The sequence below is a fragment of the Octopus sinensis genome, linkage group LG25 (assembly GCF_006345805.1).
Source record: "Octopus sinensis linkage group LG25, ASM634580v1, whole genome shotgun sequence".
Classification (NCBI taxonomy): domain Eukaryota; kingdom Metazoa; phylum Mollusca; class Cephalopoda; order Octopoda; family Octopodidae; genus Octopus; species Octopus sinensis.
The window spans coordinates 16,231,624-16,249,123 of NC_043021.1; the positions used below are offsets into that span (position 1 = coordinate 16,231,624).

At 42.3% G+C, this 17,500-nt stretch overlaps 1 protein-coding gene across 1 annotated transcript in view; it reads right to left on the reverse strand.

Moving 5' to 3' along the window:
• LOC115224523 (carboxypeptidase D) overlaps positions 1-17,500 on the reverse strand; it is a 92,410-nt gene that overhangs the window by 37,955 nt on the left and 36,955 nt on the right. The window contains exons 3-5 of the mRNA XM_029795433.2: positions 9,856-10,025; positions 7,665-7,763; positions 618-937 (exon numbers count right to left, since the gene is read on the reverse strand). Coding sequence (XP_029651293.1) covers positions 618-937; positions 7,665-7,763; positions 9,856-10,025 — 589 coding nt within the window. The remainder of the gene's footprint in view (positions 1-617; positions 938-7,664; positions 7,764-9,855; positions 10,026-17,500) is intronic.

Genomic DNA, 17,500 nt, shown 5'->3' on the forward strand with positions numbered 1-17,500 from the left:
CACATGTCGTCAACCACCAAGGGACATTCTCAACTGGTTAAGGTCAAACAACTGACAAGAAAATCTGTGGTATTGAGCTGAATATTTGCTGTAGCCCATCTTTTATACCAAGACAAAACAATGTACATGATAACACTTCCAATCAGTTAAGATCAGAAGCCATGAGAGCCAGTGCCTGGTACTGCATCTGGGCATTAGTGCCCTGATGCAGTACCAGGCAATTATTATTATTATTATTATTATTATCCTTGAACTTGCAGAATCGTCAACATGCCAGGCAAAATAATTTGTGGCATTTCATCCACCTTGAGGATCTGAGTTTAAATTCTGCTGAGGTCGGCTTTGCCTTTCATCCTTTCGGGGTCAATAAAATAAACAATTTTGCACTGGGTTCAATATAATTGACCAGTCCCCTTCCCAAATTTCAGGCCTTGTACTAATAGTAGAAAGCATCATTATTATTACGATAAAGATAATGGATTGGTAAAATTGTTAGATTCACAGACAGAATACTCTGGGGTATTTGCTTTGATTTTTTTTTTTATGTTGTGAGTTCAAATCCTACCAGATAATTTTATGAATAGCTCAACACATCGGAACAGAAAACAAAACCTTACCTGGCATATGAACTCCAGGCTTGTTAGTTATTTCTAACACCCAAAGATCTCGCTTTTGAACGGACTTGCCCAAGGAGTAAAGTCGAGTAATATGAGGGCATCTGTCGACAATAGTCTTCAAGAGGTCTTCAAGTTCCTGAAAGTGATGATATTCAAATATTGTTGGTTCCCGAAACTGCAAATTCTGGCGAGTGTCTGTAAATTCCAGCTTTTCTATCTCTTCAATGAGCCACTGTATACTCCCAGGCTGAGATTGAACTGACGACAGAGACCTTTGCTTTGTAACGGAAAACTCTGTTGGTACTACGGAGGGATTGTCGCTGAAAGCAAAAAACAAAAACACAAATAGGCACCAGCATGACCGCGTGGTTGAGAAGCTCATTTTGAAACTGCAGGGTTTTGGGTTCAGTCCCATTGCACAGCACCTTCGGTAAGGGTGAGCCCCAGGTTGACCTAAGTCTTGTGAGTGAATTTCATAGACAAAAACTTGTGTGTGTGTGTGTGTGTAAGTTACAGGGATGTAAGTACACCAACACCGGTTGTTGAGTGGTAGTGGGGACAAACACAGATACAAAGACACACACATATATATATATATATATATATATATATATATATATATATACACACACACGCACACATAGATATTCTCACGCACACACATATCTAGTATATAAGACAGGCTTCTTTTAGTTTCTGTTTACCAAACCCACTCAAATGCTTTGATTGGCCAGAGGCTATAGTGGAAGACACGTGCCATGCAACACAACTGAACTCGGAACCATGTGGGTGGAAAGCAATCTTACCACAATTCTGATAATTTTTCCATTAATTATTAAAGTGGAAAAATTATCAGAAAAGCCATTTCTATTAATTTTTCCAAATATATAATACAGTATCAAGGACTTTCTATTTCTTATTCTATGATATATATATATATATATATATCACCGTCACAGACCAGGCTATCAGATGTTGCTACACATCGCTGGTCACAATGCGCTTTGCATTGTTTTAGCCTTCAAATGACGCCACCCCGCTGGCTAAGCGAGCAGGCCAACAGAGGAAAGAGTGAGAGAAAGTTGTGGCGAAAGAGTACAGCAGGGATTGCCACCACCCTCTGCCGGAGCCTCGTGGAGCTTTGGGTGTTTTCGCTCAATAAACACTCACAACGCCCAGTCTGGGAATCGAAACCGCGATCCTCCGACCACGAGTCCACTGCCCTAACCACTGGGCCATTGCCGTTTCTCGTTGTGTTCTACATTTATTTGTGGTGTCCTGTACTCTTATAGATATATATATGCATGTATATATACATATAGATGTAGGTATGTACATATATGTATGTATGCATATGTTTTATTTGTTAAATTGTTATATATATATATGGAGTGGTTGGCGTTAGGAAGGGCATTCAGCTGTAGAAACACTGCCAGATCAGACTGGAGCCTGGTGCAGCCCTGGCTTCCCAGACCCCAGTCGAACCATCCAACCCGTGCTAGCATGGAAAACAGACGTTAAACGATGATGATGATATACACACACACTTCATTTTGGGATTTGGTTTCCAAGATTCTTTACGTGAGTTCGTGTGTTGAAGTATATTTTGTTGTGTCTGGGGAGGGTCATTCTCTTTTAGTGTCTTATTATTTAGCACATTCACTGGTAAAGTTTCCACTCATTTACTTGTTTATTTTTCCTATAAACAAATAAATAAATGAGTGGAGACTTTGCCAGTGAGTGTGTTAAATAATAAGGTAATGGTGGTGATCCCAGAACTAGGCATAAAGGGTTAGTAAGTTTACTAGTAACAACAGCAGTCACAACAACAACAACAACAACAGCAGCAATGATGGCAGTAGCAGCAGCCACAACAGCAACCTCCACCACCACCACCACCACCAACAGCAACAGCAGGAGGCACAATGGCCCAGTGGTTAGGGCAGCGGACTCGTGGTCAGAGGATCGCAGTTTCGATTCCCAGACCAGGCATTGTGTGTGTTTATTGAGCGAAAACACCTAAAAGCTCCATGAGGCTCGGGGTGGTGGTGACCCCTGTTGTACTCTTTCGCCCCAACTTTCTCTCACTCTTTCTTCCTGTTTCTTGTCCCCCGACTTCCTACGCAACCACTGTGAGTCTGGATGCGCATTCATCCATCCGTTGATGCTCTCGGTGTCGGGGGTTGACCTGCTTTCTCTTCTGCGGGTCTTATGAATAGCAAAGGACCACGAAGACCGTTCGCTCAACAGCAACAGCAGCAGCAATGACAACAACAACTGCAACACTCACAACAGCAACCACAACCACCATCACCACCACCAACAACAACAACAACAGCAGCAACAACAGGAACAAAAACAAGAACAGTAGCAACAACAAAATAACAGAGAGAGAGAGAGGGGAGGAGGAGGAGGGGAGGAGTTTCATCTGTTTGAAAATAAGGCACCATGTAACTTTTCCTCCCCTTCCTCCTACCACCACTGTGGATCTGACCGAAACAAGAAGGAAAAAAAGGAAGTAGTGGTGATGGGAAGAGGAGGAAATGGCTCAATTTGCCCTAATCACAACGGTTAAAATAATCAGTAATTGAAGCTAATTGGGGAGACAAAAATTAATGTTTGTCATTAATTACTTGAACAGAGAACATTGAAAGGAATTAATTAACCACTGGAAATAACTCCAAATTAGCTTTAGACAAATTATGGAGGGAGTGGCATTGGTGGTGACGGTGGAGGTAACGGTGATAGTGATGATGGTGGTGATGATGGTGGTGATGGTGGTGGTGTGGTGGTGATGGTGGTGGTGGTGGTGGTGGTGGTGATGATGGTGGTGGTGGTGGTGATGATGATGGTGGTGGTGGTGATGGTGGTAGTGGTGATGATGGTGGTGGTGGTGATGATGGTGGTGGTGATGATGGTGGTGGTGGTGATGGTGGTGATGATGGTGGTGGTGGTGGTGATGGTGGTGGTGGTGGTGGTGTGGTGATGGTGGTGGTGGTGGTGATGATGGTCTTGATAGTGGTGGTAGTGGTGACAATGGTTCATTGTAGGGTGGTGGTGGTGGTGGTGATTGGAGATAATGATGGTGGAGGCAGTGGAATGGTAGTGATGGTCATGGTGGTGGTGATGGTTGTGGCAACACTGGTAGTTATGATTATGGTGGTTACCGTTGTGGTTGTTGTGGTGGTGGCCATGGCCAGTAGCAAGTGGGAGTGGCACCCACAGTGGTGGTAATGGTGGTAGTGATGACAGCAGCAGTATGGAGCAATGGTGGTGGGCATTGCAAACCCTTTACTTTAGAAGAATTAACAACACAACCATTCTAGTTTCCTCATCTGATTTCAAATAATGTTGTCCCTGCCTCACCACCACCACTAATAGCACCATCATCATCATCTGTCTGAAACCCAAGATAATGAATTGCAGTGTGACAATGTATTGAAGAAGAAGAGGAGAAGAAGAAGAAGAAGAAGAAGAAGAAGAAGAAGAAGGGGGAGAAGAAGGAGAAGGAGAAGAAGGAGAAGAAGAAAGAGAAGAAGAAGAAGAAGAAAAAGAGAAAGAATAAAAAGATGAGGAAGAAGAGGGAGAAGAAAAAGAAGAAGAGGAGGCAGAAGAGGGTGAAGGGGAGAAGAAAAAGAAGAGGAGGAAGAAGAGGGAGAAGGGGGAGAAGAAAAAGACGAAGAGGGGGAAGAAGAGGGAGAAGAAGAAAAAGGAGAGAGGAAAGTCCAAGAGAAATGGAAGATGGAGGAAAAAAATTGCCATCAGCCCACATGTGGTTACATATTGAAATGTGTGTGTGTGTGTGTGTGTGTGTGTGTGTAGGCCTTCCTGACTGGCTCCTGTGCTGGTGGCACGTAAAAAGCACCCACTACACTCACGGAGTGGTTGGCATTAGGAAGGGCATCCAGCCAGAGAAAATCTGCCACAATAAACTATCCAAACCCTCCCTTGTAAGCGTAGAAATGTGGACATTACAATGATGATGAACTTGTATACAATGCTCGGGTGCATTACAACTCATCAGATATATACATACATAACATGCATAATATATATATATATATATATATATATACACACCACACACACACACATGCATATATATATGTATATATGTACATATGCACACAAAATGCCTGAAAAACAAAGATGGGTTGGTCATGAGTGGAACACTGCTTGATTATTTATAGAGGAAAAAGTTGCTTTTAAATAGTAACAACAATGAAATGACAAGAACTCTAAACAACAATTTTATAACAACAACAACAAATACAACAATAAAACAACAGGCCGCCTCTTGCCGACCCCCAGGGCGATGCTCATTTATTCGAAGCGATAAGATTCGTTTCAGCTTCTCATGACTGTTTGATATTAGGAGACTTCAACGCTCCCACGATCGATTGGCCCGCATCAATTTGTACATCATCTTCGCGGTTCGGCCAGGCCCTTCTTGACATGGCTGAAGATTGTTTTCTATCGCAACATGTTGAATATCCAACAAGGCATCGGTCTGGGCAGCAGCCATCTATGCTGGATCTGGTATTCTCCCGCTATCCAAGATCAGTGTCAGACGTATCTGTGTGTGCCCCTCTTACCAAGAGTGATCATGCGGTCCTGAAGTTCGTCATGCACACAACTTTTTCTACGCCCACGACTACTTCGCTGCCACATAGAGTCTTCTCTGCAATTAATCTTGAAATTCTAACCGAGGCTTCCGCGCTTCTGGACTGGCGATCCCTGATGATGTTGTCCTCAGTTGACGAACTATGGTCATCCCTCAAAGCATATGTAATCTGGTTGACTGACCAGGCAGTTCCTGTTGGGCTTCCCAAGAAGAAGAAACACAAGCCCTGGGTGACGAAGAAGGTTAAATGAGAACTTCGACTCAGTTGGGCTGAATTCAAAAATCTGGATTCGACTACAGCTTTTGAGGTGTACAAAACTCAACGAGACCGAGCCGTGAAAATTGAAAAGGAAGAACGCTTCAGTTATGAATACAAAATCGCGGCAAACGCCAGTAGCAATCCAAAAACCTTCTTTGCCCATGTCCAACAGAATTCCCACTTGAACAACCAAATTGCAACGTTAGTAGACTCAACAGGCGTATCGATTGAGGACCCTTATCAACAGAGTCAATTATTTACCGAGGCTTTTTCAACTATTTTCAAACAAGATGATGGTCGTGAACCCCCTCCATTTGATAGATCGGTACCTCCAATGCTACGATTGGTCATCACGCGGGACGAAGTCAAACGTGTTATTCAAGGCCTCGATGTCAACAAGGGTCACAGCCCTGACGGCATACACCCACAGGTTATCAAAGCGTTGGCTCCGGTTATCTGCGAGCCCTTAACATGTCTATTCAATATGTCATTGGCGAAGGGTGTTATACCTGCGGACTGGAGAACAGCGATAATCTGCCCAATTTTCAAGAAAGGGAGCCGCGAAGACCCGCTTAACTACCGACCGGTTTCCCTTACATCAATAATCAGCAAGATGTTCGAAACCATCCTTAAGAAAAGTATGATGCTCCACCTCCAAAACACAGCCTCTATCTCTGATTCCCAACACGGCTTCGTGCCAAAGAGATCATGCTTGACCAACTTACTGGTAATGGAAGAATTGGTGACGCACATCGTCGATGATAATGATGCTGTTGACATCGTTTTATTGGACTTTGCCAAAGCTTTTGACTCGGTAAACCACCGCCTATTACTTGTCAAGCTTCAAGCGTATAGTTTCCATCCGGATATTGTATGATGGTTTGGTGCCTTCCTCTCAGATTGCTCCTTCCAAGTCCAAGTTAATAGTTCGCGGTCCGACGTCTCCAGTGCGAGCAGTGGCGTGCCTCAAGGTTCAGTGCTTGGGCCCTTATTGTTCTTAGTCTTCATAAATGACTTGCCCGATGACCTCACGCAACACACCCTTCTATTTGCTGACGATGTCAAACTGGTCGCTCCTCGCGGTGATTTAGAGGATCTTCGTCGATGCCTCCACCAAATTTGGAGGTGGTCTAACGAATGGGACCTGTGTCTGAACGTGTCAAAGTGCTGTCATCTGCCTGTTGGCTCTCCTCCTGCAACTCAACTTGATTTCAAGCCGGGTCGTCTGCTGCTGGAGAGGACCGATCAGGTAAAGGACCTGGGTATCTTGTTGGATTCCTCCTTTTCGCCTTTGGCCCAGTGCATCCATGCTGCCAACAAAGCACGCAGAATTCTGTTCTTGATTCGACGGTCATTCGGAATGCTCACAGCAGCCATATTCCTACCGCCCTATGTCACGCTGGTGAGACCCATACTGGAGTACGGGATTCAAGCCTCTTCTCCTTATCTCCTCAAAGACATACAGCATCTCAAAAGAGTCCAGAAGCTGGCTACCCGCATGGTTCATGGTCTCAAGAATTTGTCTTATGAAGAAAGGCTCAAGGTGCTCGACCTTTATTCTCTAGAAAAACGCCACCGCCGTGGTGATCTCATTCTCACTCACAACATCATAAGCGGAAAGTATAACCTCTCGAAAGAGCTGTTCTTCACTCCTGCTCCAGAGCGTAGGCTGCGGGGTCATTCCGAAAAGCTCTACCTGCGACGATTTCATCTCAATCGAAGGAGAGGAGCTTTCTCTGTCCGGGTTGCAGATCCGTGGAACAAGCTGCCAAACGAGATGGTGAAGATGCCGACGACCGCTTTGTTCAAAGTCTCCCTTGACCTCAAGTGGCCTGAACTCTTTACATGAACACCACCCTGTACTTAACTCCATGTCCCCCTACATGGCCTTGCTTTTTGCTTTTGAGCCAAAAAATTAACTAACTAACAACAAAACCATAACAGAACAAAAAGAAACAATAACAATTACAACAAATAAACAACAACACAAAAACAAATCCAACAATAAAGACAACACAACAACATGGATACTAAAACACAACAGCACAGCAGTAACAAAAAACATCAAGAATACAATGACAATAACAAACCTGATGACTGCTGACACAATGTGTAACCTTAAAGAACACCACAAATGTCCAAAAGACACAGGAAATATTTTTACCTTCGAGAATCGTCAGCCTTTGATTTCCACAGTTTTACTATTGTTTTTACACTTTCTCCTTTGGGTACTGTTACATCTGTGTATGTCACGGTTTTGTATCTACAATAAATATGATAAAATTAATGATACACAGACAGACAATTAAGACGGTAAGATGGATGAAAATGAAAAAAAAAAAAAGACTGATACTAAGTGTCTTCTTCACTGTGGTACAAAAGATTCAAACAGTGGAAACAAAAATGATTATGCTGTGAGGAAGAAGAGGAGTCTAACAGGACAGTCAAGATCTCATGAAAATTTCTAATTAACAAATTCTGCTATGTCAGTTGGCTATGTAGTATATTATGATAATGTAATGTTGGATACAGTATAATAATAATAACTAGCGCTATGACCTGGCAATTCCGGGTCATAGTGCTAGTGCATGCATATACATCTGCGTGCATGCGTACATACACGTGAGTACTGTCCAAATCTCCGACCAATCACATACAGCTAGCTGGCATTCAATTGGTGTATCAAGTTTCGGGCATTTTGATTGGGTTTTGGATAGAAAATTCACAAAAAAGTCACTTCTATCGATTTTTTAATGACTTTTCAGGGTGGCTGGAGAAATGTAAAGATGTGCATGACCACCCTTGGACGGTTTTGAATGACCATAGAAAGTGTGAGCCCTCTAACTGAAAAATTGTGGATTTGTATAAAGGACACGCACACACACAGACACATTTTGCCGTTATATATATAGAGATAATAATAATAATGGTTTCAAATTTTTCCACAAGGGCAGCGATTTTGGGGGAGGGGTAAGTTGAATACATCAACCTCAGTATTTCACTAGTACTTAATTTATTGACCCAGAAAGGATGAAATGTAAAGTCGACCTCAGGAGAATTTGAACTCAGAATGTGAAGACAGGCGAAATACTGCTTAGCATTTCACCCAGCAGTGTGCTAATGATTCTGCCAGCTTGCTGCCTTAATAATAATAATAATAATAATAATAATAATAATAAATGGGGTACAGCAAATATTCAGCTCAATACTACAGATTTTCATATGATATGTGCATCTCTGATCATGAGCAGAAGTAGTAGGAGAGCATCATAACCATGTGTTGAGAGGAATTCGTTGGGGTTTGAATAATTCACCTCTAGAAACATGGGTGTTTCATTCGTCATCCTTAAACAAGCCTTATTCAGGGACCTTTCGAGCAGGATAGGCTACTCGACCAGAAGAAAATTCTAACAGGGCCCCACCTGCAAGGTTATGCGCTTGTAGTGACGCTACTGCGTAAGTTTCAGCGCACATGTGCAGAATTGGATTACTTCCGGTTGGCCACCGGAAGTTTCCTCATGCGCATGTGCAGGAACTGGAACCTGAAAGCCTGACTGCTGAATCGCTCTTTCTGGCAGAGCAGCGCTAGCGGTCGGACGTGGCTTGACTTTCTCTCAGGGAACAACCCTACACTCAGAGAACCTCACCCCTACGAAGTGGGAACGGACACCGAATCATCTTGACTCGCACGAGAGAACATTGTAACCAGTCCTGTGGATTCGGCTGCCGGTTTCCCCACAAGAAATACATGTGTACATGTTTTACCTGTAACTGCAGAATGGATGGAAGCACTCCTTCGGTTACGACGACGAGGGTTCCGGTTGATCCGATCAACGGAACAGCCTGCTCGTGAAATTAACGTGTAAGTGGCTGAGCACTCGACAGACACGTGTACCCTTAACGTAGTTCTCGGGGATATTCAGCGTGACACAGAGAGTGACAAGGCCGGCCCTTCGAAATACAGGTACAACAGAAACAGGAAGTAAGAGTGAGAGAAAGTTGTGGTGAAAGAGTACAGCAGGGATCACCACCATCCCTGCCGGAACCTCGTGGAGCTTTTTAGGTGTTTTCACAACGCCCAGTCTGGGAATCGAAACCGCGATCCTACGACCGCGAGTCCGCTGCCCTAACCACTGGGCCATTGCACCTCCAACAGCAGAATAAACCACCACTTACTGTTATCGAAGACAGCCTGACTTTGTCTCCGTTTCTTCAACTTGAATTGAATGTGACAAGATCAGACCAGACACCCCTCCAGTGTTCCTGAATTCTCATCCTGTTACACGCTGTTTATCTTAGCCATTAATGGTACCCTACCCGACATGTAGTAACAATAGGAAAGAGATGGAACTTACCCAGGTGCACTGAAGGTGACATCATATGTACCGGGAAGCAAGAGACGCCAGAAGTCGCCAAAAGTTGAAGTTGTTATGTTGTGTGCGTTACCATGGATATGAACAGAGACGTTTGGTATTCCGACCATACTGTCACCTTCTCGGACAAAACCGGAGAATCCAATGTGGACCTAAGAAAATACAAAAGGAAACATTTCCATTTCTTAACAGAAAGTGAAAAGAATGAAACACAAAAATTACACACCACTTGAAGAATTCATCAGGATTTTGTTGCTTTTAATGAAAGATAGATTTGAAGATAGTGAAACATAAGGGGGCAAAAGGGGAAGGCTTTTTGATTCTTTTGGTCTTAACATTTAATCAGGAAGAAACGAACAGTTCTTATGATATTTTATTGTTCACAGCATCTCTGAGATCGGAAGTTTTCCTAAAAACCAGAGACTTGGCCCAAATGCTTACAATAGAATGGACTCTGCTAAAAGTACCCAAGAACCAGGTGGGGGTGGGACACTGGCAGGGGTGTTGCAGTGTTGGACAAATTGCTTATTGGCATTTCCTCTGTCTCTTTATGTTCTGAGTTCAAATACCACCAGGGTACTTTTCATTGTTTGTGGGGTCAGTAAAATAAATACCAGTTCAACACTGGACTCAATGTAATTGACTAGCCCCAATGTTCCCCAAAATTTCAGGCTTTGCGCCTTTAGTAGAAAGGATTATTATTATTACAATTATTATTATTACACAGTTCTATATTTAAGAGATAAGGAATTCTGTACATTATTTACATTCGATGGATATTTGTCCTCATCTTGTTTGTTGTTAACACACGGAATCTGTGTGTTAACAACAAACAAGATGAGGACAAATAGCCGTCGAATGTAAATAATGTATTATTATTATTATTATTATTATTATTAGGGTGGTGAGCTGGCAGAACCCTTAGCATGCTGGGAAAAATGCTTAACAGTATTTCACCTGGCTTTATGTTTCGAGTTCAAATTCCACTGAGGCTGACTTTGTTTTACATCCTTTTGGGGTTGATAAAATAAGTACCAGTTGAACATTGGGGTCAATGTAATCAACTTACCTACCTCTACCAAAATTGCTGGCCTTGTGCCAAAATTTGAAACCATTATTATCATTATTATAGACATCGCACAGTATACAATATATTGAGGTTGTTGATTGAAGATGTTGTGTCTACAGGGGGTTTGTACTGTTTGTCAAGTCTCAACAAGGAACTCAGACAAACAGACTACTTTATGCAATATGCGTACAGTTCCAAGCAATGCCGACTTTTGCAATACATCTAGATTGTAGGGTATCTCTAAAATTTTCAGATTGGGTGGTATTGAATTCAATACTCTGATGACAATAGGGATAATCTTTATGTTCAAGTTACTGTCAATTTTAACCAACATTTTTGAACCATCATTTTTTATGTAACCCCAAAGCATCATACTCTTACCCCAAACTTCACTGTTTTTGTGATGTAACATGGGTTGTTTCACTTTCCTGGAAGCCTTCTGATAAATTCTCGTTTATTAGAAAGTGAAACGAGCCACGTTGCATGACGGAAACAGTGAAGTTTTGGGGTAAGAGTCTGATGCTTTCGGGTTACATAAAAAATGATGGTTCAAGAAAGTCGGTCAAAATTGATGGTAACTTGAATAGTGCCAAATACATCCAGTTGCTGAAGGACAATTTGATACCAGACTTGGATGAAGGTGAGATTTTTCAGCATGATGGAGCCCCATGCCACAGATTATGTGCAACACAAGAGAGTCTGGCTGATGAATGTGTTACCGTATTGAAAGATTGGCCAGCTCAGAGCCCTGACTTAAATATCATCGAGCAAATGTGGACAGAACTAAAGAGCTTGTCAGAAGAGTCCATTCAATCTTGAAGAGTTGTGGGAGCTCAGCCACAGAGAATGGCATCTCATACCTGTGAAGATGGTGAAGGATTTGTTCGCATCTCTTCCCAGGCACATTGGAGCAATTATTCAAGCTAAGGGAAGCCACACAAAATATTAACAAAGTACAGTAATGCCTTGAAATTAACATTATGTAATAAATTTTCATTTTAGACATTTTTCTGTTTTAAAACACTGTATATCTTGATTGGTTTGTGTGAGGTGGCTGAAAACTTTTGCACGGCCATTTTTGGTGGTCGTCTCACATCTTCCCCTCTCATTCAGAACCCCTACTACAAAAAATATAAAGATTAGGTACGGAAATGACTCTAACAGGGCCAATGTTTCATCTGTAAAAAACACAATGGGAAACATCTACTTACAAGTTGGCAATTAGTAGAAATTTACAATAGTTTAAAGTGACCAAAAACTTTTGCACAGTACTGTAGGTATTATATATATATATATATATATATATATATATATATATATATATATATATTGGACAAAAGCGCTAACATATGACACATGATATATGATTTATAAAAACATGTAACATACTAATAAACATCTGTAAATATAAAACCATCCAGATTTCTGATTACCTCATTTCTTCTAATATATAATACCTGAACATTATCTCCAAACCTTCTAATGTATATATATATATATAATATATATATATATAATTAAAAATGAGGGTGTCTGAGAGACACCAACATGCCGAAATAGCAGTCGAAATTCTGACTATAAAAACCACGTTAAGTGTTCATACCGTACCATGAGATAAGACAGAGGGACAAAATATACAAGCAAAAGTTGCTTTTGCTTGTATATTTTGTCCCTCTGTCTTATCGCATGGTACGATATGAACACTTAACGTGGTTTTTATAGTCAGAATTTCGACTGCTATTTCGGCATGTTGGTGTCTCTCAGACACCCTCATTTTTAATTATTAAAAATTATTACCTTTGTACGGTATTTTTTCCATGCTGGCCACTTGATAATATTGATACTTAAATATCGATATTATCCTCATATATAAATTTATATATATATATATATATATATATATATATATATATATATAATATATATATATATATACATATATACACACACAAACACATATGGGGGTGGGGCTGCATAGTTGCCATGAAGCAAAGTATTGACCAATCCAAACATATACTAATGTAACAGTAACAACGATGACAACAACACCACCAACTGCTGACAGAAGTAATTGTGGAGCTGTTAACTTGAGTAACACCTGTTGTCAGAGTTCAAAATTAATAGGGTGTGTGTGTGTTTGTGTGTGGAGAGCAAGAGAATAAGGAGGAGAAGGAATATGATGGTGGTGGTCATACTGAGGCCTTCCTATACAATTCTTCTCCCCCCACCTTAGTTTGTGACATTTTAGTTTTAAAAATCAATATTTGTCAAAAGAAACCATTACAAAAAAAAAACATTTCAACATTATTTTCCGATTTGTGAGAACAGTAGATAAAAACAAAAATAAAACAAACATTACCAGAATCATTAGAATATCAGAAAAAGTAATTATTATTATGGCCAGGTTCCAACCCAGGCCTTTTGGCCCTTCCTTAGTTTAATACTGACAGGGGTCACATACTCCTCCTGTGGAGGCACATGGCCTAGTGGTTAGAGCAGTGGACTCGCAGTCAAGGGATCATGAGTTCAAATCTCAAACCGGGCGATGTGTGTGTTTATGAGCGAAACACCTAAGATCCACGTGGCTCCGGCAGAAGGTAGTGGCAAAACTTCTGCTGACTCTTTCGCCACAACTTTCTCTCACTCATTCCTCCTGCATCTTGCAGCTCACCTGCAACGGACCGGCGTCCCATCCAGGTGGGGAACCTATACGCCAAGAAACCGTGAAACCAGCCCTTATGAGCCAGGCGTGGCTCGAGAAGGAACAAACAATATACTCCTCTTGTAGATTGCATTTCTTCATTAGTAGAGACAAGATCTCATTTGAAGAATCAGAGATTGTATAGATCCAACGAATTGGTTTGTTGAAGATTGCATCCACCACATCCCAGCCTCCAACAATTCAAGGTTGGGATGTTTGTATCATTGAGCTTTACTCCTCTAGGTCTGGGATTATTTATCTTTATATTCACAGCTAACCTTTATATCTGAGGGCCTTTCCCCTATCTGTCAACTGGGGACCCAGAAGATGGAAATTTTCTCTCCACACCAAGGACTGTCGGATAATGGTTTGACTCAGACCTCTCCACCAACTGTTTTAGGAGCCCTCCCTCCAGATTTTCAGTAGAGCTTTACCTTTCATCTTTTGGGGTCGATGAAATAAGTACCAGTATAACACTGGGGGGGGGGTCGATGTAATCAACTTACCTGCTTCCTGCAAACTTCAGGCCTTGTGCCTATAGTAGAAAGGATTATTAATATTATTATTATTATTATTAAGGTGGTGAGCTGACAGAATCGTTAGCACGCCAGGCGAAAAGCTTAGCAGTATTTCATCTGTCTTTATGTTCTGAGTTCAAATACTGCCGAGGTTGACTTTGCCTTTCATCTTTTCAGGGTCAATGAAATAAGTACCAGTTATGCACTGAGGTCAATGAAATCAACTAAACCAACCACCCCCACCAAATTTCAAGGCCTTGTGCCTAGAGTAGAAATAATTATCATTATCATTATTACTATTATTATTAAAGTGTTGAGCTGGCAGAATCATTAGCACACTGGGCAAAAATGCTTAGTGGCATTTCGTCCTTCTTTACTTCCCGAGTTCAAATTCTGCTGAGGTCGACTTTGCTTTTCATCCTTCTGGGGTTGATAAAATAAGTACCAGTCATGCACTGGAGTCGATGTAATCTACTTAATCCCTTCCCCCAAATTTGAGGCCTTGATCTTCCAATAGAAAGGATTATTATTATTATTATTATACAAAGAGGTGCTATGCCTCAACAGTTTTGTCAAAAGGTGAGTGACTGTGGTAAAAATGGTAGGGAGAACCCTAAACATGTACTTGTTGATTGGAGGACAACGGCAGGGTGAGGGCTTGTGCCCTTAGTGGTCGGGTCAATCATGGAATAGTCAAGGCTGGAACACATCTGATTATGAATTTGCTCAGTCAGGGCTAAATTGGGGTGGGGTGGGGGTGGAACAACCACCACCACCACCCCAGTGTCAACAATCTCCTCTGAATTCAACCACCAGCACCACTACCGACAACAACAGCACAACCACTGACATCGGACCACTAATACTGCAAGCAGCAACAGCAGCAGTAGTAGTAGCAGCAGCAACAACAACAACAACAGCAACTGCCACCACCACTGCCACCGTCCACCACGGTATATAAGAGCCAGGAGTAGCTTGTTTGCTTGTGAACGTTCCACCTTTCATACCATCCTCCTGCTCCTAACCAGCTCTGATGGATGGCTTTGGAAACTGCCGTCCACCACCACCACCACCACCACATCTACTACTACCATTACTATTTCTATCACCCTCCAACACACACACACACACACACACACCTCCACGTCTGCCACCAACACTGATTCATAATCACTATTCCACCACCACCACCACCACCACCACCACCACCAATTCCGTTGTTGCTACCACTCCATCTCCACCGACACCTTCATCACTATAACAACAACCAATGCTGCTACCAACCACCACCACCACACGCATTTCATCATCGCTCCCATTACTACTACCACCTTCACCATCCCACCTGTTACTACTTCTGCTACCACCATTAATACCTCCTCCTCTACCACCACCACTGCCATTATTACGACCACCACCTCCGTTCCATCGACATATCACTACTATTACAATAGCTACTAAACACCACCACCTCCAGCACCTAAACCATTCCCTTTACTGCTGCTACTACTCCTACAACCTCCACCACCACCATCATTACTACCACTACTATAACCTCCACAATCATTACTACTACTATTACTACTACAATTACCACCACCACCTTCACCTAAACCATTCCCTTTACTGCTGCTGCTGCTACCACTACTACTACAACCTCCACAACCACCACCACAATCATTACTACCACTACTACAACCTCCACCATCATTACTACTACTACTATTACTACTACAATTACCACCACCACCACCACTACTGCCATTTCTTAAAACAACCCCCCCATCTTTTCTGACCCCTTACAAGGTGTCATTAACTAAAAGACATCTTTGCACCTGAATACACGGACACCCACCACCACCACCACCTTCAGAATGGAATAACACGAGACACTATGACCGATACAGGAATGGCTAGTGTTGTCTTCTGTCAACCTGTCTGGAGATGCCACCCACTGCAGCAGTGACGACAACAACAACAACAGCAGCAAGACAGCAGTTGCTGTTTAACACCAGGTCGGTCTGCATCCAACAGACCTGTGATTTTGGTGAATGATCTGATCCTTTGCCTAGTTCAGCCCTTTTGATACCTATTTCTTTATTACCCACAAGGGGCTAAACACAGAGGGGACAAACAAGGACAGACATAGGTATTAAGTCGATTACATCGACCCCAGTGCGTAACTGGTACTTAATTTATCGACCCCGAAAGGATGAAAGGCAAAGTCGACCTCGGCGGAATTTGAACTCACAACGTAACGGCGACGCATAGGTGCAGGCGTGGCTGTGTGGTAAGAAGTTAGATTCCCAACCATGTGGTGCTAGGATCAGAAAGAATAGTGTAGATGCAAAAGGCTGTGGGATGGTGGAATTGGCAGAACATCAGACGAAATGCATTGAGTAATTTCTTTGGGATTTTTACCTTCTGGGTTCAAATCCTACCAAGGTCAGTTTTGTTTTTCATCTTTCTGGGGTCAATAAAATGATATAGTAGTCAAGTCCTGGGGTTAATATAATTGACCAACCTCTTACACTCTTTTCCTCCTGTTGGGGCTGGTAAAATGAAGTACCAGTCATGTACTGGAGGCAGTATGATTGCTTAACCCTTTGCCCTTACCTTCAGGTCTTATGCTGACGTTAAAAACAATAAAAAAGGGGGGAGCAGTGGAACAGCAACGAACATCATTAACATGTGGTGGGGTGCAGCTGGTATTTGAGAATGAGAATGGTTTCTAATACTGGCACAAGGCCAGCAATTTTGAAGAAAGGGGCAAGTAGACTGCATCAACTCCAGTACCTGACAGGTGTTTTATTTTCTTCGACTCACAGAGGATAAAAGGAAAAGTTGACCTTGGCAGAATTTGAACCAAATGCTAAAAGTTCCGGATCTGCATCCAATTGCATTATGAATACCCACTGCAATGAATGCTAATAGCCACAATGGTGAAACATAGGCACAAAACAAATGGTTTTGTGGTGGTGGGGGGGTTCCAAAAGGTGTCTCAGTGAGTAGCGTCCCTGCCTTCCTGAGCTAGTTTTCCACCACATTTCTTTAAATGGCCTTGGTCCTAGGACCACTCATGTCTAGAAACTGAGGTTGGGGGTGAGCAACGGCATGCTTCCTGTAGAAAATCCAGCACCAAAAAAGCCTTATGAGAGCAAAGGAGAATGGGCACCAGCCAGCCAGCCAGCCCAAAGGTTGGGTGGGCTGACTGCACCTGCCTGCCTCAGTTGCTATGGCATTGTGGTAGATCTGGCCACCCCCATTAACGGAAACAAAACCCAGATTTAAAGCACTGGATGATGATGATGATAATATATATAGGTGCAACTATGGCTG